This window comes from Danio aesculapii, chromosome 9, assembly GCF_903798145.1.
Source record: "Danio aesculapii chromosome 9, fDanAes4.1, whole genome shotgun sequence".
NCBI lineage: Eukaryota > Metazoa > Chordata > Actinopteri > Cypriniformes > Danionidae > Danio > Danio aesculapii.
Genome location: NC_079443.1, coordinates 18,366,126 through 18,387,826, shown reverse-complemented (window position 1 = coordinate 18,387,826; position 21,701 = coordinate 18,366,126). Strand labels below are relative to the sequence as shown.

General features: G+C 35.0%; 1 protein-coding gene across 9 annotated transcripts in view; it reads right to left on the bottom strand.

Moving 5' to 3' along the window:
* Positions 1-1,136: 1,136 nt before the first annotated feature.
* lmo7a (LIM domain 7a) overlaps positions 1,137-21,701 on the bottom strand; it is an 81,932-nt gene continuing 61,367 nt past the window's right edge. For 3 of the 9 annotated variants that reach the window (XM_056465100.1, XM_056465105.1, XM_056465109.1), the window contains 14 exons: positions 21,623-21,686; positions 21,215-21,277; positions 18,480-18,505; positions 17,225-17,332; positions 16,753-16,842; positions 14,566-14,984; positions 10,888-10,944; positions 10,725-10,780; positions 10,424-10,582; positions 7,039-7,225; positions 6,694-6,939; positions 4,451-4,559; positions 1,926-2,028; positions 1,137-1,831 (listed from right to left, as the gene is read on the bottom strand). In XM_056465100.1, the coding sequence (XP_056321075.1) occupies positions 1,809-1,831; positions 1,926-2,028; positions 4,451-4,559; positions 6,694-6,939; positions 7,039-7,225; positions 10,424-10,582; positions 10,725-10,780; positions 10,888-10,944; positions 14,566-14,984; positions 16,753-16,842; positions 17,225-17,332; positions 18,480-18,505; positions 21,215-21,277; positions 21,623-21,686 (1,710 nt within the window). In that variant the 3' untranslated portion in view covers positions 1,137-1,808. The remainder of the gene's footprint in view (positions 1,832-1,925; positions 2,029-4,450; positions 4,560-6,693; positions 6,940-7,038; positions 7,226-10,423; positions 10,583-10,724; positions 10,781-10,887; positions 10,945-14,565; positions 14,985-16,752; positions 16,843-17,224; positions 17,333-18,479; positions 18,506-21,214; positions 21,278-21,622; positions 21,687-21,701) is intronic. The other 6 variants (XM_056465101.1, XM_056465104.1, XM_056465106.1 and 3 more) reach the window with 6 other exon arrangements.

The following is a 21,701-nucleotide window of genomic DNA, read 5'->3' as shown; positions in this document are numbered from 1 at the left end:
CGTTTTCATGTTAGCTGAGTAGTAGTATATACTGTAGTAATATACAAGTAAGATATATGAAAAAAATAACGTGATTCTCTACAAATGAATCTTGAGCACACATTGAATCTTGTAAACACAACCAAACCTTAAAAACATACTCAGGTCCACCAAATTATAGATAAAATTTAAAGACTATGCTGATGCTATATTAGCAGCAAAACACACACAAATTCTGATGAGTTTTGTGTTTTGCTATTGGATCAAAAGGGAATACAAAAATTATTTTGCAAAATCTGCTGACCACTACATAAGTTTATTCAGGTATGTCAATGTACTCTTCACACAACTCTGGAAATGTCAAAATGGCAAAACAAAAATCCCCCATGGGAGCAAATAACAACAAGGGCAAACCCAATGTTCACAGTACTTCAAATATGTAATAGTATCAAGGAAAATCTCGAGATTAACTGCAAAAAAATATGCGGTGTAAACAAACAAAAATAAATAAAAGAATAACTGTAAAAAGCCAGTAGGCGAATAAAACTACTTTTATACATTTTCTGGATGATGGATAAAACATCCAAGTCTGAGTGGAAAATTGCTGGAAGGAAACAACATCGAAGCTCCATATATAGGTTTTAACTTTAGATGATATATCTGTCAAACTGATGATTGCCATTATGCACTCTACAATGTTAAGATGGCAAAATACATACAGATAAACAAGAGAAACTTAGGGCTTATGTGAGCTTTTCAAATGTTTACGGTGCTTATGTTGAATATGTTTACTTGGGGTTTTCTCTTTTCTGTCATAATGAAAACTGCATAATGTCATCTTAAATCTCCAGAAGCCTTGATACATCAGATCCACTTTAAGAGGAACAGCAGTAAATTCCCAACAGATGTTTGCAGATGTAATGAATTTAGGTATCTGCAATGAAAAATATCCACTCACAGAAAACACATTGTGGGAAATGCAGTGTCAAACATAATACATGAACCATATGAAAAGGTATTGGATGAAAACCCCAGTGACTGTGATGAGGCTGTGAAAATGAAAGATGAACCAATGTTACTTTTAGACAGTAATGTCGAGTTTAGTCTCTTAGATGGACTAAATCTGATTACGGAGTCAAGTAAATCACACCGAGAACTTTATAGTTTGGCAATTTTATTTACAATTATTACTATATATGCTGCTTTTGTTCTAGATCCATCTTCCCCCTGCAGAGGAACTGCATAAAAGAGGTGCTACCAATGCAATGTGTATATCTCATGAGCACTGCTTACCAACCGTGCCACTCTTAAATTCTTAATGGTTTTATCCTTAATCATCTTTCCCCACCAGAACACAAAAAGGCACAGATGAAAAGGAATAACAGGATATTTTAGTCAACAAACCCTTATATAGCACAAACTGCAGGAGAAACCTATAAACTATAAGCATTAACAATGATAATAGCATTTCTCTATTATTTCCTATAAACACTTTTTGGGCCGTACAGACATCTCTTAAACAGCCAGAAATCAAAAAGAATTTCCAAAAGACAGTGTATGAATTATGAATGTTCAAAAAACAAGCCTGTGTACGTTTCAAAATGCATAGCTCATATTCAGGTACATGCATTTTTTTTTGTACAAACAATTACTAATACTTAAATTCAAATAAACAACCTTAGGAATCTCTGTAAAAAAAAAAAAAGAGAAGAACAGAAGCACACTCAATAATCAAGGCTGGTGAAATCCCCTAATATTCATCAATCTTGAGCGTTTATAGTTCCTTGTCTGTGATTGGTTCCTCCTGGATCTGCTGCAGTACAGCGAGATCACATGGCTGTGGGCTGCCCAGCTGGAAAGAGAAAAATACAGTCAAACAGAACATCAGAAATCACTCAGTGAACTATGTAACGGAGCTGCGCATATTGCAGAGATGTCTGGCCTACTTTTGAGCCGCATATAGCAGACGTTACAATAGAGCTGCTGGTTTCGTATTCTGACTTCTGCTCCTGCTTGTGAGCCTCCCAGATCAGACCTGCAGTCAGAACACTGCACACAGTAGATGAAAGAACACATTGTTAGACAGCACAATGCTTCATGTAATGCTGTATCGTACATTCACCTCCATTTCCGAGAGAGAATCCTAGCTTGAGGTCAATATAAGCGGCATAAGAGGATATGAAATAGAAATGGCAACACCAGCCAAAAGAGCCAGAAATAACCCACCAACAAGATTAGGAGGACAATGTAGTGAGGATGAGAGGATGAGAAGAGGTACAAATGATTGGCATTTGGGGAAATGATGAGGATGTGTGAGGAACGATTAAGCTGAGCCACGTACGGCTGCTCTGATGGCATGGGAATAAATTTAGGAGGGAATTCAATAAGAATGAATTACGCCCACTGATTGCGTGGTTTGTTTGCTCACACACACTTGTCTTTGCTGTTTTAGCACTCGATTTACTACAGAAATGTGTTGAATTATGCATGGTGCAATTTCCCATCTTGCAGACGAGCACTGAGTGCCAAATTACAGAAGATACAACAAATTCAATCTGCAGTAATTAACCCTCAAATGCTTCTCAAACAGGCTCGCTATGATGGCCCAAACTTAAACCTCACCCTTTTAATATCTGCATTTGTGGATATTTCCTAAACAAATGCTCTCGGTTGCAGTATGTGTGTGTGAGCATGTTTGTTTCAAATTGCATGTGTGCCCTGGTCTTTGTATGGGAATTTCTAGATGTAGGCTGTATTTAAAGTCCCCTAAGAAATCAAAACTAACCATATGATTTTGTTAGCTCACATTGCCAGTTTTGTGGTGAACAATTTATTTGTGCATGTCATTAAGAAAACAAAATGTTTGCCCTTCTAATCTTTAATTGAAATCTGAAAATGCAGTTTTGTTATCAGTTAAATTATCAGATGATGTGATTTTGAGGCAATGGGTGTAGCTAATATACTTAACCACTCTCAGTTTTAACAAAAAAAAAAGAAAAAGAAATGGTGAGCAGGTAGAGTCTGTTTGGTTGTAATAACTCTTTTAAAATCCCTTTACCGATCTTTCTAAATGAAATGCCTACTTTACTAGATCCATTCAGCCTGTGGTAGAAAAAACAAGCCACGTTCACTGTTTTCTCATTTAAAATTCTGTTTCTCTAAGAACTGCCTCACAATACAAAAAAAAATAAAATAAAAATAAAAAAAAAATAATAGCAGCTTCCAGTTCATTGGGACTTCAATGTTTAAATAGTCAGGGGTAAAAAATATCTTTTTTTTTTGCTCTTTCCAATTGATTTTTTTAAGTGGAGATATTTTGACAACAACCATAAGCTATTTTGCAACTTTAACATAACCAAACGACCAAATCAGGTCTAGATGTTTGTATAGAGACAGATAATGCTGACAAGAGTCACAAAATCTAATGCTACCAAACTGAACTCAATGATTAGTGTAAATAAAATTTACACCCCAAACCAAAGGCTAACTAGGATCTGCTATCCAGACACCTGATTCACCTAAAAATGAAAGAGTTTTTGAGTTTGAATGTTAACCTAATGTAGGAAAACATTTTAAATAACGTAATAGGGACAGTTTAATTATTATGTAAATCACTATTGGTGTTTATATGACATTTCTTTGATGGAATGATTTTACAGTACAGTACCCTATCATACACCCGGCACAATAAGACGCAAGACGTGTTTGGCACGATTTGTTGCTATTTTCAGACCAGCGCAACTCTACTTTTCACGTTTTGCACCACGTTGTTAAAATAGAAAATCCATTTGCGCCACTTTGTGGATTCGTGCCGGTCTAGCCGGTCTAAAAAAGAGGTGTGTTAAGGCGCATTGTTGGCACGTTGCTATTTTGAGGAACTGAAATAGAACAGGTCATTGACCAAGTAAAAGCTGGTCTAAGGTTCAGTGCAGAGCGTTATACTCCGATTGGTTTAATGCATGTTATGCTCAAAACACACCCATAACTCATTAAGAAATTCAGCACAACACTGTTAGACCTTGTACCAGGATGTAGACAGTATTTTTCTTGTTATTTAAATAGCAAAAGTGGATTCGGAAACTCCTTTGCTTTTGTGTTAGACTTTGCGCCTAGATTGTTAAAATAAAGTGTTTTGTTAAAATAAAGTGTTTTAAGCAACATCACACAAATTCCATCTTGAAGGAAAGGGATTTGTGTAGTCCAGACTTTAAAAAGTCTTGATGGATTGTTCTCAAGTTGGAGAAACAAATGATAGTCTTTCAGGGAAGAAGGAAAAGTCAGAGGGCAGTGCTGCATGTGCTAGAGAGGCAGAACTGACATTTTGATTCTCTCTGTTGACATTTTGATGGCTGCATTTCTACGTGCATAGAAGAACTGATTAGAATAGGAGAAAAACAGGCAGTGCAGAGTAGTCGGGTTAGTCACTGATGAAGCCAGGCTGGACCTGACCTCGGAGTAGCTGAACGCTCACCTTGAAACAAGTCAAATGATAACAAAGCCCCAGGGACTCGATGATCATGGCTGCTCCTTTGCCCAGCGGTGTATTACAGAACGAACAGATTTTCCTGCCACTCACTGACCTAGATTACACAAAACATGATCTGAAGCCCAGAAACACAGACCTGCGCACAGCCCTTGGCTCATGCATGGAGTGTAAACATATAATGAAGACAACATGAAAATAGGAGACATGTGGGAATGGATGGAATAAATAGATGGTTTCTCAAATGGTTTTACTTCCGAAACATCTGAAATGATTACAGATTGTACACTCTCATAAATAAAGGTTCGCAAGCTTTCACTGGCGTGGTACCTTAAGGTAAAAATTTGTACCTTAAAGATCCATATTAATACCAAAAGGGTACATATTAGTATCTAAAATGTACAAAAGTGTTCCTCTTAAATTTTTTAAGTACTAATATATACTTTTGAGGTATCAATATGGACCATATAAGTACAAATGTGTACCTTTTCAAAAGGTACAACCCCAGTGACAGCTCGCATACCTTTATTTCTGACAGTGTAGCAGTGTAAACATAGCTCACAGAAGTTACTTTCAAACCAAGCAACCTTCAAAAAACTGAAGTGACCAATTTGAAGCCCAAATTTGTTTGAAGAAAACTATCACCCTCAAACTAAATTGTATTTATGAATATTAAATATTGTATTTATTAGACTTAAAGCCACTGTCACAATATACTTTGGCCACTGCACACTAGACTTTCTACTGGAGCAGAAACACTCTGTATAACATTATTATCTACAGTATGTTTTTTTTTTACATATAATACAGTACATTTAAAATATAGAAATCTGCCATCCACTCCACATATTATCTTTTATGAGTTGGAGAGTCATAATTTTGATATATAACTTGCAAAAGTGTAATTTTGATTTATGGTTTTATTTACTGTAATTTATAAAGAAGTCTCCTTGTTTATTCTGGTGGAATTGTACAAAGCTATTGTAGCATGCTAGAAAAGAGTTAAGTACAGTTCCTGTGTTCTATTTTGGTGTGAGATTATGTTATGTTATGTGAGTTTGTGCACCCGAGAAAGGAGGGGGGGAGGGGGGTGTGATCCATAAGGGGAGACAGGTATGTTTTTTGAGAGAGAGTTCTTGTTTCGACGAGCTAAAGGATTACTCTGTCTACAAGTGCAAAAGTATATTAAAAGACATCAAAAAGTTCATCAAACGGTTCATCTAAAAGTTTGAACTGTTAAACACTTTATTGCCTTCTTCAGTCTGTTACACCTATTATATTCCGTGGATGAGTTTAAAGAAAGATTTAAACTTATCAATTGTAATTATGACTTTATACTATTAAGCTAAACTTAACAGACTTACTTCTATATGACTCGGATAGGATAGGATTGGGTTAAAATGTTTTGTTGTGGTAAGGGCTTGTTATAGTCAATGTTTCTGTGTTTATATTATATACTATAATTTATGATGGCAGATATTTTCACTATTGAAATTAAAAAGACAAAAATGAAAAAAGAAAAGAACATGCATTTACCATTTTCTTACCCTCAAGTGCACAAAAACACGTAAGAAGATATTTTTAAGAAAGCTGAAAACTTGTAACCTTTCATAGTAGGAAAAACAAATACTGTGGAAGTCAATGCTTACAGGTTTCTAGCTTTCTTCAGAAATATCCCTTTTGTGTTCAACAGAAGAAATAAAGTCAAACAGGTTTAGAACAAGGGTGAGTAAATGATGACAGACTTTTCAGTTTTGGGTGAACTATACTTTTAACTTTTCGTAACCAGAAAAGAAATGTCAGAGTAGTTTAGTGGACTTATGAAGTTAATATAATGCTATTAAAATTGTGTTGTATTTTATTACAGCTATCGACTCATTTGAGAAACAATACACTGTAAAAAATGTGTTGGGACAACATGAAGGAATTAAGTTAACTTATTAGTTTTTACAGTTTTAAACGGATTGGACATAAAGAAATTAAGAATTGTGTTGTTTCAGCTCATTTCAAATAAGTAAATTGAACAAATAGCAAACATCATGTTTTGAGTGTACTTTATTATAGTGTTTAGAGCACGCTTGTCCAATGCTGCTCAAGGAGGGCCAATTTCCTGCTGGTTTAAGTGTGTTTGATTACGGTTGGAGCTGAACTTTCCAGTACACTGGCCATCCACTGGCATGTTTGGACAAACCTGGTTTAGAGATGACTGAATATGTTTCAGGGATGAATACCTGTTTCTCTGTTGAGCTCGAGGCTCTGGTTGGTTTGCAGGTGTGGAAGTGGACTGCCTGAGAGAGCTCATGGATTGAGATGCCTGCATAGTGGCAGACCCTGGACGTCCAGCCTGCTGCAACGAAGAGCCAGAGAGGGCTGAATGAGGCCGGCTGTAGTCTGGTATGGATGAGGTGCTGTTCGACGTGCTCCATGATGATCTCCAGGAGGAACGGGGCTCATCGAGGTTGTCAAGAGACTCACCTCTGCAAGCAAGTGTATGAAGCTCTGTCATTTTCCCCCCTCATTACTGTAATTACTTGCTCTTTGTTTTCACAACCTAAGGAAACAGCTCAGATTCTGACCTTCTCATGGGTAGATCGATTGGCTCTTTGGCAGGGACACTAGCAGTGCTCTGGCGAATCCAGCTGTTGTCTGTGTTCAGGGAAGTTTTCTTCCTCATTTCCTGAAGGATCTGCTGCCTCTCGAGCTCAGACTGAGTCAGAGGCTCTTTCTGATAGTCTCTGTTGACATCACTTAGACCACCGCTCGCTGTATAAGCCAAAAAATACACACACACACACACACCACACACAAACACATTAATAACAAAGTAACAAGTTGATATACAAACATCATGTATTGCAATTTCACATGATGAGCAATTGATTTCACACAATCTTCATCTGATTAGATATATAGTGGGGTCTCAATATTGGAGTGAAAGCCTATTTAAAATATGATGTTAACCTGGAAATAAAAAGGCACAGGAGGTTTTGTTTTTAAAAAGATGCTTTTTAGACAATCTCAAATCTTTATGCAAACCATTGGATTTAAACAGCCGTTATCAAAGGAATACGAGCAGAGTATTTTAAAACACATACACTCACATTAAATAAAAGTTGTACTTTTTAAGATAATACAAATGTTTCCAGTTGGTCAGATCTTTCACATTTCGTCACCTTGGAATTATAAGGTTCTATCTGCGTTCTGAATGATTTTGAGATTTTGAGCTTCCCATAAGTTTTTGCGTCCCATATAGTAAACAATATGTGTGTAACAGTTCACAGTTAACAGAGTGGTTGAGCTCAGTTAACATGACAGAGACCCTAAATGTACTCTATATCTAAATCATCAAAATTCTCTAACATTTGCAAATTGGAGTAAAAAAAACCCAACGGTAAATGCAGATAGAAACTTGTAATTCTGAAAAGTCATTTTCCACTTGGAATTATAAGGTTCATTACTTGTCAAGAAAAAACATCAAAGAATATATAATTTGGTGATGTAACAATATGTTGACGTACAAGAAAGTTAAATTTTTGCTTTCTATAACATTTATTGCATGTTTTAGGATGAATATTTTTCTTGTTCAAATTAAGCATAGTGTGCTAAATATTCTGTCCAGTGCAGATGTTTATTTTATCTAATTAATATGTTAATATTTATTAAATGTTATGCTTTATATGAATTATTGAATTATATGTCTCATGAATTAAATTAAGTAATTGCCCTTTAAGGCTTAATTTTAAATGTAAAGACTTTAAAAGAAAACAGAAAATGAGCAAATCAGTTTAATGAACACTGAAAATTGTTCCACTTACCATATATACACAAATAAAAATATTTCACATTTAATATATACATTTTTAAATATTTCTTTTTCAACAATGTAAGATTTTAATATTTCATCACAATGTCAAAAAAATGCTTCCAAATCATCACATTTACACACATCTCAATATTGTGTGGTGCGGCATTATTTAGCCGACGGATTTTGTGGGATTTTGTGTTTCTTTCTGGTCATTCCCTGATGTCAATGTAGCAGTCTGGCGAAAAGACAAAGAAAGCTGATCCTGATTGGTCCTCGTGTGTACATTAAAAATCCTGATTGGCTCACAGAAAGAACCTAGAGCCAAGCTAGTTTGACTTTGTAGATAAACCATTTTTGTTTATTAAAAAAAGTCTTAAAATGTAAACAACTTATAAAAAAACATCACATAATGTAAACAAGTTGTTATTTAGTAAGAATATGTGAATAACTCAATTTTGACAAAAATGTCAGCTAGAACCTTATAATTCTAAGGTGACGATTTTACAGTAAGGTTGCATTAGTTAATGTTGGCTAAAATATGTAATGTATTTACTAAATTTAAGCATGAACCATGCGTGTGCAGCATTTATTAATCATAACTCATCATTTATAAATGCATAATTAAAATTCAAAGTTGTGTTTGTCACAGTTTTTCATGCACTGTGAGTAAAAAAAAATGTGAGCAAAAATAAATAAATACTGTAACAAATGTAATGTACATGGTTTGTTTATGTTGGTAAATACATGAACCGACTTTAACTAATGGAACTTTATAAGTGTTAATATAAAAAAGGTTAAGAATTAAGGCTGCTCCTCATTATTTTATATAACCAAAACCAGAAAATGCATAATTTTGTAAAACATACAGTAAATACAATAAGTCCTATTACTGTAATTTACTGCAATGATACAAAGCTGAATTTTAAGCATCATTGCTTTAGCAATCACTGTGACATGATTTTTCAGAAACCCTTTAATATCCTGACTGGGTGCTCAAGAAAAAACTATTATTATTATTATTAATACCATTATTCATTTTTCTCTACTATAATTATTCTTTATTACTATTACTATTAGGGCACATTTTTCTCCAGTATTATTTCATGAATAGAATGTTAAAAAGGATAATATTTTTATTTAAAATATAGCAAGTGTTTATTGTTATTTATGATCAATTTGATACAAAACTTTTTGTAGTTCAATAAACCCCTAATTTTCTGCTTATTAATAGTTAGTAGGTAATAGTTGGTTTTTAATGAGAAGGATTACGGATGTAGGATAAGATCATACTTTATATGATTTTTAAGGAAATACATTTTAAAGTGATACAGTAGTGTAATGTTTATCATTTAAAGTTGTATTTAATTAAAAATATTTATATTTTTAAAAGAAGTATTTTTTAACAAGCACACAACAAGCCAATGGTTAGTCGTCTGCCAACATCAGGCCGTCGGTGAACATCTGTCGGGCTAGTTTTTGCGGTGTATTCCACACGTCAGCTTTAGTCAGACTCACACTGGTGGCAATTCGCCTGATTCAGCATGTTGAACAGCCTTCTGGAGCGTCTGTTCCCTAGTTTCAGTTTCCCAAGGAATATAGACCACTCATACCTGCTGATGTAGACAGCTTTTTCCACAGGAGAAGAATGAACGTATTAGTTTTGTCTGTTTAAAGGGAAAGTTCACCCAAAAACGACAAATTACCGCATTATTTACTCATCCTTCACTTTTTCAAAACCTATTTGAGTGTTTTTCTTCTGTTCAACACAAAAGAAGATATTTTGAAAAATGCTGGTTGTTGGAACCCTCTGACTTCCACCGTATTTTTATCATCTTTTGTGTACAAAAAAAGGAAACTCATATCAGTTTAAAACCACATGACGGAGAGTAAATGATGAGGTCAGTTTCATTTTGGGGTTAACTAACCCATTAAGCGTATCCTTTTAGCCATAATATAGCCGACGCAGCTTGGTGCATGACAGCATTTAAACTTTTGACCCCACTATATTTACATTTCAGTTTATAATCAAACGAACACAGATCACATGCACACAGTCTTGATTATATCTGATTTTGCTGACATCTGTCAAATTAGCATAAATCAGGCCGATGTGATTGGACGGCTGATTGATTGGCGTGGTTTGGAGCCGCGCACACCTCTCTCTGGGTTTCGGTATTTCATGGCATTGAGAATGCTTCTCCTCTCGAGCTCTAGCTCGCTCGCTGCCTGCTTTCTCTGCATTTGAGGGTTTTTCTTTCGCCTCAGTTCCTCCTCCAACAGCCATCCTGCCAAACCCCTGTGTTTGCCGTAGACACCTGCAGAGAGCCGCAGACCCTACAGCATCTGACTAACACACTCCAGAGATCTCACACAATCCCTTACACAGCACCTGCTTTAGCTCAGCCCAACAACAGACACACGTAACAAGTTAGAGGAAGAGATAAAAGCTGCACTGACCTTTAATATCTGTTTTTGCAACTTCATCAAGTTCTGGGGTAGATTTGGAAATGGACCTGCAGATGAAAAGGTCTTAATAATGTAAGATTCTGCACTGCAGGAGCCCCAAACCTGAAAGCATTGCTTTGTTAAATGCAAATGTTAGTGCAAACAGTCCGATTACCTGTGTGAGTAGGATAATTCAGGGTAAACATTGGTATAGCCAAAGGAGTCCACCTTACTGTGTGGCCAAACAGCAGAATCAGCACAGACAAGCAGATGTTCACACGGACATGATTGAACAACATTAATAGAAGACAAATTAGTGTGGTTAATAATGCATGAGTAAGACGCAGGACTGGGGCTGGGTATTATGACCAAAATCCTAAATCATAGCAGCTGTATTTTTATCACAGCTACACAATACATCATTATATAGTTACTTTTAGCTGAAATCATTTTATTTTAGACGATCATTACTTGTTTTACACTAAATATTATTAACAATTTTTTACTGAGTTCTTCATCAAATAACTGCAGTCTTGGAGAGCATGAGAGATTTCTTTTGGGGAAAAAGAATCTTATAGCAATCTCAACTTCACATTATATAACACAAAAAACATTGATTGCAATTATATTTAACAAACAGTTAAAGACTAAATTATTAGCTCTCCTTTAATTTTTTTATTCTTTTTCAAATACTTTTCAAATGCTGATTAAAGGTCCCATGAAGTGCTATGAAATGGGTATTTTTATTCCATGTTTGATGTAATCTCAACCAAAACACGACGAGAGGGTGGGACATAGAGTAGCTCCTCCCCTTTAAAAAACAGCCAATAGTGTTTTGTTTTATCACCGCGCTGCCAGTGTGAGTGGTTGAGCTCAAGCATATATAAACTAGATATCGTATAAGGGCCCTGAGCATGCATCAATACCGCCGGCACATTAGTACAGTGCTCCCAGGACAAATGTCATTCAACAGCACATAGTCAATACTAAAGCCAATCTGAAGATGATGGACTTTTGCACTGCGTACAGGTATAGTAACGAACAAACAAAGCATAAAGGCAGAACGTTTCATAGGTAAGATTTTGTTTTTTAAGTTTTTGTATGTTACAAGCTTTTGTGCTAAAGTCACGTTATTGATGGTAATACAGTCACTTACTGCATTGACCATAAGGCCATAAGTAGCACCAACTTGCACTAAATTCTAGGTTTAAGCTAGTTTTGTTGAATAAAATCAGTAAACAATGTACATGAAATATGACAACAAGATGTTGCGGTGCTGGAAAATTGTATTAGGCTATTGTTGGCTAAGTGAAGTAACAGCTACTTTTTGAAGTAACTTATAAGGGTGCCTGATAACATACAGTAACAGTGCCTGCACCTCAATGTCCACCCTAAGTTGTTAAATATTATGAATGTTATATACCATTTAGCATGGGCATCTCTAGGTCTATTTTAGGGGGGCTGTAGTTCCCCTATATTTCTACTCAGCCTCCCTAAAATTTTTGTGATTAGCTCATAAATTGTACACTAAATTATCGCCTCAGTCCTTTTTCAATTTGATATGAAAACAGCGGCAGAATTTGGCTCCTCCCCATATTTCTTTTTCCATTTGATCAGCAAACCACAGCTGTGCAGAGCGAGAGAACAAGGTGTGTTTATCGATAACTTATTATATCTGCTTAATTACTATAGATACACTTGTATCACTCATACCAATGTCACAGAGGTCGGGTTTCCCATCTGTTTCCTCAGAGCTTACCTCCTCCAGCGGAAATGTAACTCTTAACGAACATTTTGCTATTTTTATTTCAAAAGGAACTACGAATGTAAAACACATCACAGTGTATGTGGCATTAACTAGTCTGTATGTGGCATTGACCATACAGTCATGCACAGAAAAGATTAAACGCAGTGACAGAACCATTTAGTGAATGTACTCATTTTAACTGTCAGGTTTACTGACAAAGATAGAATAGAAACGTTGTGTGTTGTCTTGTATTAAAAATATATTTATTATTTATTATTATGATTTAAATTGTTAAATGTGTGAATTAGCCTGTAGGTTTAAACAAATGTATGCCATTTAATTAGAAAAGTGGCAGTTTTATTTATTTAATACATGGAAACATTTAATTAATAATATTTATTTAATTAAATATTTATTTAATACATTGTACTACAGTAAACGGGCGTGTCGAGCCTATTTGGCTTATTCAGAACTCAAACTGCTATGCAGTCTATATAATAGAGTGCTAGATTAGCATACAATGTTACCATATTAGTCAAACATTTTTAAATGCATTACTATTAAATTATTACTTATAAATGTAATATTAGGCTGACATATATATAATTTAATTAATTAATTATTTTTATATTTTTTTACCTCATAAGGAGCTGAGCCCGCCTAAAATGAATATCCTAAAATCGCCCCTGCCATTTAGATCAGAAAGGTGGATGTGCACATCGAGTCGCAAGAATATTGATGGTTCACACAAGTTGTTCATGACGGAGATTCATTCACAAACGAATCGCTCCCTTTATTGAAATGAGAAGTAAAAGCAGGAGAGGGGGTGTGTTTCAGGACATGGATTAGATCAAATTTAACAGGGAGGGAGATAATACATTTCCATGCACACAAACACATGCAACACTTTGTCGGCAATGCTCATGCAGTCACTTATCCAGCGTTATAGAAAAGTGATGTAAAATTATAATTTTCATAATTAAAAAAAATATTTGCCTACTGACCATGGGGTAAACTCCCGATCATAGATATACGTATATAAGTGTATAAACCTTAGGCTCCAGATGGTCAGTGCTCCACTGCACCTTGGTCCCACATTTCAAAGGAGCACTGCCCTATAAATGGTGGCTCTATTGATACATTTCTTCCAATAGACAACAATGGCGTAGGCGACATCTAATGTAAATATCTATGGAGCTCAAGCGCATCAAATGAAAAGCAAACGAAAAGCATCCTGAAGGGGGCGGGGCATGTCAGATACTAGAGAGCGTTTTATCGGTTATGATGTGATGAAAAACTGTAGCGGGAGCTGACATGAATAAAACCGTTGATCCATTTAGACAGAAATGACAAGCTTTACATGTTTATATCATCTTCTAAATGCAAATTTTGTCACTGTTTTTGGGGGCACACTAGCTTATAGATATCCTAAAAACAAATAATACTAATACTAACATCTAGAAAACTTCAATTTCATGAGACCTTTAACAGAGGAGTTCTTCTTTTGTCTCTATCTTCTTTTGTGACAGTACACACTATTTTACAAGCTACTTTGCAGTTTAATAGCCTATCTACATAGGTTAACTTGGCAAGTCATTTGGATAATATGTATCTATATGTTACAGACAACTTAAAAGAAATGAGACTTTCTTCAAAAGAAAACATCACTTGGGAAATATTTCATCATCACTTGGTAATCATTTGCAAAAGTATAAATATTTTCCCGGAGGGGGGCTAACAATTTTCAACTGGCGTTCAAATTTGCTGTTTGCAATTCTTTGTTTGCATCCATTTAACTATGTATTTGTAGACTTAAATGCTTGATTTATGTTCATTCTTAGGTTTATGACAAATAAAACACTTAAAATTTTACATTTAAAACACTGAAAGTTTCACATTTACTTTACAGTGCATTTTATACATGCATACAACCCAGCCCCAAACACAGATCATGGCAGTTTAGTCAGGTTACTTCTGTTATTTAAAGCAGGATTATATTTGTCAAGCATGCATTCAGTGCTATTCCATCACATATCTGACATGCATGCTTGAGAATATTAAACATTCACATCAGTGTAACACAGATAATGAAACCACAGAACTCACTCTTGCTCCTGAAATCTCTTCTTCTCCTCCTCTCTTCTGTTCCTCTCTTTCTCCTGAAAGAGGCGCTGTTCCTCTTCCCTCTTCCTCCTCTGTTCCTCCAGACGCTGTTGTTCCTCTCTCTTCCTCCTCTCCTCTAAACGCTGCTTCTCCTCTTCTTGTTTTTTCCTCTCCTCTTCTTCTTTCCTCCTCTTCTCCTCCTCAAGACGCTGTTGTTCCTCTCGTTTCCTCCTCTCTTCCTGTAAACGCAGCATCTCTTCCTCTCGTTTTCTCCTCTCTTCCTCTAAACGCTGCATCTCCTCTTGTCTTTTCTTTTTGTCTTCTTCTATCTGGGCCAGTTTGGAAGCATTCTGCTCTTCCCATGAAACAGCAGGTTGTCTGCTGGGGGACAGAGGAGTGTGGAGGTTGTGTCTGTTCGGCTCCTGTTTAACAGAAATAATAATTAAATACATTATATTTTTGACAGCACAACCATATACACTTACTGGCCACTTTATTAAGTACACCTGTCCAACTGCTCCTTAACTCAAATTTCTAATCAGCCAATCGCATGGCAGCAACTCAATGCATTTAGGCATGTAGACATGGTCAAGACGATCTGCTACAGTTCAAACCAAGCATCAGAATGGAGAAGAAAGGGGATTTAAGTCACTTTGAGTGTGGCATGATTGTTGGTGCCAGTTGAGCTGGTCTTCAGAAACTGATAATCTACTGAGATTTTCACGCACAACCAACTCTAGGGTTTACAGAGAATGGGATGAAAAAGAGAAAATATCTAGTTCCGTGGGCGCAAATGCCTTGTTGATGCTAGAAGTCAGAGGAGAATGGCCAGACTGTTTCGAGCTGATAGAAAGACAACAGTAACTCAAATAACCACTTGTTACAATGGAGGTATGCAGAAGAGAATCTCTGAACACACAACACTTCCAACCTTGAGGCGGATGGGCTACAGCAACAGAAGACCACACCGGGTGTCACTCCTGTCAGCTAAGAACAGGAAATTGAGGCTACAATTCATACAGGTTCACCAAAATTGGACTATAGAAGATTGGAAAAATGTTGCCTGGTCTGATGAGTCTCGATTTCTGATGCAACATTCAGATAGTAGGGTCAGAATTTGGCGTCAACAACATGAAAACATGGATCCATCCTGCCTTGTATCAACGATTCAGGCTATTGGTGGTGTTGGTGTAATGGTGAACTTTATGACAACAGTGTACCCAACCTCTGATGATTAATTCCAGCAGGATAACACGCCATGTCATAAAGCGCAAATCATCTCAGACGGGTTTCTTGAACATGACAATGAGTTCACTGTACTCAGATGGCCTCCACAGTCACCAAATCTCAATCTGATAGATCCATCCTTTGGGATGTGGTGGAACAGGAGATTCGCATCATGGATGTGCAGCCGACAAATCTGCAGCAACTGCTTGATGTTATCATGTCAATATGGACCAAAATCTCTGAGGAATATTTCCAGTAGCTTGTTGAATCTATGCCATGAAGGATTAAGGCAGTTCTGAAGGTAAAAGTGGGTCCAACCCAGTACAAGTTAGGTGTACCTAATAAAGTGGCCGGTTAGTGTACTTTTACATACCATTCCAGATAAAATAAATGTATTGGAAGCAATTGTTTGAATGGCTTGAGATGTTTGCAGAAATTCCACAAGACAAAATATGAGTTATTTTTTGTTGTACACAGTAAGCAGTGATTATTTAAAAAAAAAAGTTATTTTATAAAAGTGAGTTATTTTCAAGGAAAGTTAATTTTATGTTAAAAGTGATTAAAGCCGTTGTAACTTCAAACTGTTAAGTTGACTTAATTTTTATAACTATGCAGTTATATTATTTAATCTGTTTAAGGCAACAGGATTTAACTAATCACTTTAAAAGCAATGGCTTTCCTAACTTTTGAAATAAAGTCAACTAATCACCCTTTTCAATAAAAATAATATGTGGCATAATTTGACTTTTACCAGAGCAGAACCATTAAATAGTACGCTTAATATGGAATCTACCCTTAAAATGTAAATATTTATTTGGACTATTTTTACTATATATTTTTTTATACTATTTTTACTATAGTAGTAGACAATACTTTACTATATGTTATGCTGTTCAAACATATGAATAGTTAAATCTGCATATAATGAACTGAATTGTCATATGCCATTATACTCCTATGTACCTCATCAGTTTTGAAGTTTTCCTTGTTAAGCTCTTGCTGTGCCTTTTTCCACTCCTCGTCTAGTTTTTCTTGGTCCTTTTTGTACTTCTCCTGCAACATCAAGAGCAAGGGTAAACAGGAAGTGGAAGATGAAATCAAAAAGAAACACTGTGATACTGGCATTTTTTAACAAAACAATTGATTTGTTTTCAGAGAAACAATTAAAAAAACATTTAGCAACTAAATTTAAAATGCACAAAGCAAACTGTATCTTATTGCAAAAAAGTTGAGTGTACAGGAAACACCACAATAAATAGATGCCTTGCATCAGTGAAACAAAAAAATGCATCAGTAGAAAAACATATCCTCTGTAAAGCTAATGTTGAGGACCTAGAGACAATAATAAACACACATATACAATTGCTACTGTATATATTCTCTCTCACTCAACATTAATGTCTAAACACAATGTATGAGCAAATGTTATGTTGACCTTCAGCAAACGCTCATTCTCTTTCTGCCACTTCTCCTGTCGTCTGCGCTCTTCTTCTGGGTCCCAGGACCTGCGTGCAGTGGATGCAGTGATGGAGGGCACTGGAACCTATACAAACACATAACTCTTTGAGTTACTGATGGCAAACACTGGACAGATCAAATATCCTACACTCAAAATATGTTTGGTATTTGTTCAACGTACTTATTTAAACTTACTTATTTGAGCAAAAACAACACAATTCTTTAGTGTTTTGGGGGACAACCTAATTGTTTTATTTTCAATCCACTTAAATTTGTAAACACTGATATTTCAGAATAGAAAAAAAAAAGATGATTCCATGGATTTACAATTTTTTTTAAGTGGTTGTAAACAATTTATTTGGGATGAATTTAGACAAACAAATTAAGTTGAACATTGCTAAATTTAATTTGTTTGTTTAAATTCAACACATTTAAATTGTTTGCAACAATTTTGCAGGCATCATTTTTTTCAGAGTAAGTTAACTTAACTGACTTTTTTACAGTGCAACGCAGGCTGAAAGCATTGCAATTGTCAAGTTCTCAAAGGATGCATAGCTTGATTTTATTAGCAATGGTTAGCAATAATGACATGGTTGTTTAAGTAGCTTTTTTGCATCTTGTGTTTGCTTTGTAAACACTATCAGTTAGGCCAAGAGTTGGAAATCTTTGCGACCTACAGAGACATTTTGGTCCTTCTATGAAATTAAATTTGCCAGAAGCTGCACAACAAATTTGACCTCTAAACGAATAAAGCACATAGTGTTGCTTATTCAATTGTAAGAAAATGTGAGGTATTTTTTGGGTAGAGTTTAGTGTAATTTGTAAATTCATTTCAAACACCAAACTGCATATTTAAAATAATCTGATGACAGATAATCCTTTACAATACAGTATAATTGTGAAATATTTGATATAATTATAAAATGGTTTAATAGTATTATAATATTTATAATATAATATTGTAATATTTATTGAGTAAAGGTAAAAATAGGTATGGTGTTTCATTTTTTAAAATATATCGTTTATGCTGATATATTTCCACTCACATTTTGACATTTTACTAAGACAAAAGTTATTTGAATCACTGACACTTTACTTGCATTTAATTTGCTTTCAATGTATACAAAACCACATCTGGGAATTAAAAATTTGTTGAGTAATCTAAATGAAACAGATTGCATGTCAAAAACAGTGTCTAGAATAAAAGAAAAACCTAATTCAGTTTTACTTACATTTAATATCGGTGTTTCAGATCCACCTGCAAAAACAGCTACAATCAGATACTTTTCAAAAGATAAAATGTAGCCTATATTCAAACGAAACTCTTCATTTTAGGGAAAACACAACCATCATTCTATCACAATGTCTGATACAATAAAATCCTCTAACATAAGAAATCAGTACAGTATCAAAAAATAAATGTTATCTTGGAACCGCATGCAATGACTTTGATAAACAAACACATGCAGAAACGTCAATGAACGACCCAATGAATAATGCAAAACACATCCCAAAGATAAACAGCTTTGGCCAGTCTCAAATGCAATACCACATGCAGAAGCGCTGACTGTTAGTAAGACCAAACCCCACATCCATGCCCAGCACTTCATGCGCAGTTTACATTCACAACACAATACCAACACACTTCACACTCATTCCTGTTTTCTTTTCCCTGAGCTGTGCCTACAATAAAGACTGGCTTGAGAAGAAGGTAGAACAGCCTCTTATTCATATCTGGTATATGCTGAACTCTTTCATTTATACCTGTGAGGAAAATCCTGCGTATTATATTGCTGGGTAAGTTAAGAACATGTTTTTTTATTACTATGATGTAGTTTCTTATATTTATTTAGAGTGCTTTGCATGTTGGTATGGTTCCTGTCATGCTGTCTTTTAGAGGCCTCCGAGCATGATATACTTCAATCATATATCAATAAATTTCAGTGTGTCAATGCATCAATAACAACCAAGAATTGAGCAATTTTTTATGGGGTATTGCAATATTTTATGCAGGTTGGCAATAATTATTGACAATGTGGAAAATACCAATTTAAAGCAATTAGTTTTTTTTATTTTCTCACCCTAAAGTCATTTCAAAATGTATCTTTACTATTACATTATGCATTCATCACCACGATAATCATCACCTTTTTGATACAGTCCAAGCGTCTGCAAGCTCTTTTAGCGCAAGATTAATTCAACCCCGGTGTTACAGAGAAAGATACAGGAAATAATTTTTACCAACAGTGATCAGACTGTATAACCACAATCATACTAGATGAATTATGCTGATTTGTAATATTTATTAGACATGGACAAGTGTTCACTCGTTGTTTGAAACTAAGGTGTGCAGTATGAATGTCATTTTATTATCGTTTTCTTTATACATATGTAACTTATTTTATCAATTTTTAGTATGGAAAGCTCTGTTGTGATCTGTAAATTTCCCTTTGGGGTTAATAAATAAATATTTTTTTATTTTTATTTTAGAAATAATAAAAATGTTTATAGATTGTCTCGGCAACTAAATTACTAAATAAATAAATAAATAAATAAATAAATATTTATTTAATAATTCAGTTGCCAAGACAATCTATATAAATTTTTATTATTTCTAAAATAATGTTTTTAGCTATATACAGTTGAAGTCAGAATTATTGCCCCCCCCCCCCCCCCCCCCTTTTATTTTTTTCCCTAATTTCTGTTTAACGGAGAGCAGATTTTTTTTCAACACATTTCTAAACATAATAGTTTTAATAACTCATTTCTAATAACTGATTTATTTTATCTTTGCCATGATGACAGAGAATAATATTTGACTAGATATTTTTCAAGACTCTTCTAGTCAGCTTAAAGTGACATTTAAAAGCTTAACTAGATTAATTAGGTTAACTAGGCAGGATAGGATAATTAGGCAAGTTATTGTATAATGATGGTTTATGCAGACAATCAAAAAAATAGCTTAAAGGGGCTAATAATTTTCACCCTAAAATGGTTTTTAAAAAATTAAAAGCTGCTTTTATTCTAGCCAAAATAAAACAAATAGGACTTTCTCCAGAAGAAAAAATATGATCAGACATACTGTGAAATTTTCCTTGCTCTGTTAAACATCATTTGGGAAATATTCAAAAAGAAAAAAATAAATAAATCAAAGGGGGGCTAATAATTCTGACTTCAACTGTATACACAGCACGCACGCACGCACACATATATATAAACAAACTTTTAAAGATTTAGTTAACAACAGGAGCAGTTCTAGACCTTTTTAGAGAGGCTCTAATTCACAAAAAAATATATGTTATACCATTTTAAAAATAGATTGCAGCAAATAATTTTGTCAGAAACTCTAAGCCCTCTAAGGATGAAATAGCTGGGTAACAATATTTGCATCGAAGCAAACTTCATTCAAGAAGTCATTAAGTAAAAATCTTGAGCTGTCCTAACATATCTGATTAATAAAGGAATCATTATTTTGAGTTAAATATGAATCAGCGGATCTGGTTCACCAGTCTGAATAATTTATTCAAGAATCAGCTGGATTTACAAATGATCCTCTGACGTGGCTAATGCAATTAATAACCTGAGCCCTACAGAGGGAAGATTCATTAATTGCCATTACATAGAAGAGAGTATGGAACCAGTCTTCAGACATGTCTTTGGAACAACATAAGGGTGTGTAAACGGTTATCAATAGATGAATTGAGATTTGCTACTCTGTGCTGTTGTTTTTCACATACTCGGGCTCCTACAGACAGCATGTCAGAGTTTAAGATGGATGTGAACACTGCACACTCAACCCCCTTTACCACAGAGGTAGACCAGAGAACTGACTGTGAGCCCTGCAGAGCCTGAAGGAAGAGCACAGAGGTTATGACGAGCTTCAGCTACAGACAGGAGAGGAGGAGGATGGCAGGATGAAGACTTAGCGGTTTACCCACAGCCCCCAAAACACAAAGCCTATACACACCAGCAATGTTACCTTGTTCAAAAAACTCTGATCTCCTTTTTAAGTTTTTCAAAGAAATGGATTCTATATGGGAGATAAAAATGTTAGAAGAAGGTGAATTTTTACAAAGGATAAAAGTTCCAGGTGCCCCGGGGAACTCTTTATCCACACTGCTTTCCAGGAATAAAAACTTTTAAGTGTATAAACAGTGTGTGCAGTGTTTGAAAAAACTATATCATCATTTATATATCACCTATATCATTGTTGTATTAAAGTTAATAAGAAAAGGCATTCTTGTCAAGCTATTAAACAATCTCTGAGCAAGATTCACACATTTTCACATTTGCTGCACAACATGCATTTAATAAATCAAGGCAAATTACAAACTTTGCAAATGTTTCCAATCAATTAACTGAAAAGGCAAATTACCTTTATTATTTACACTCTCTGAATCCTCACGGAAAGCACCATTTATCCCATTTGAGCCATGATTCTGTGAAATAATAGG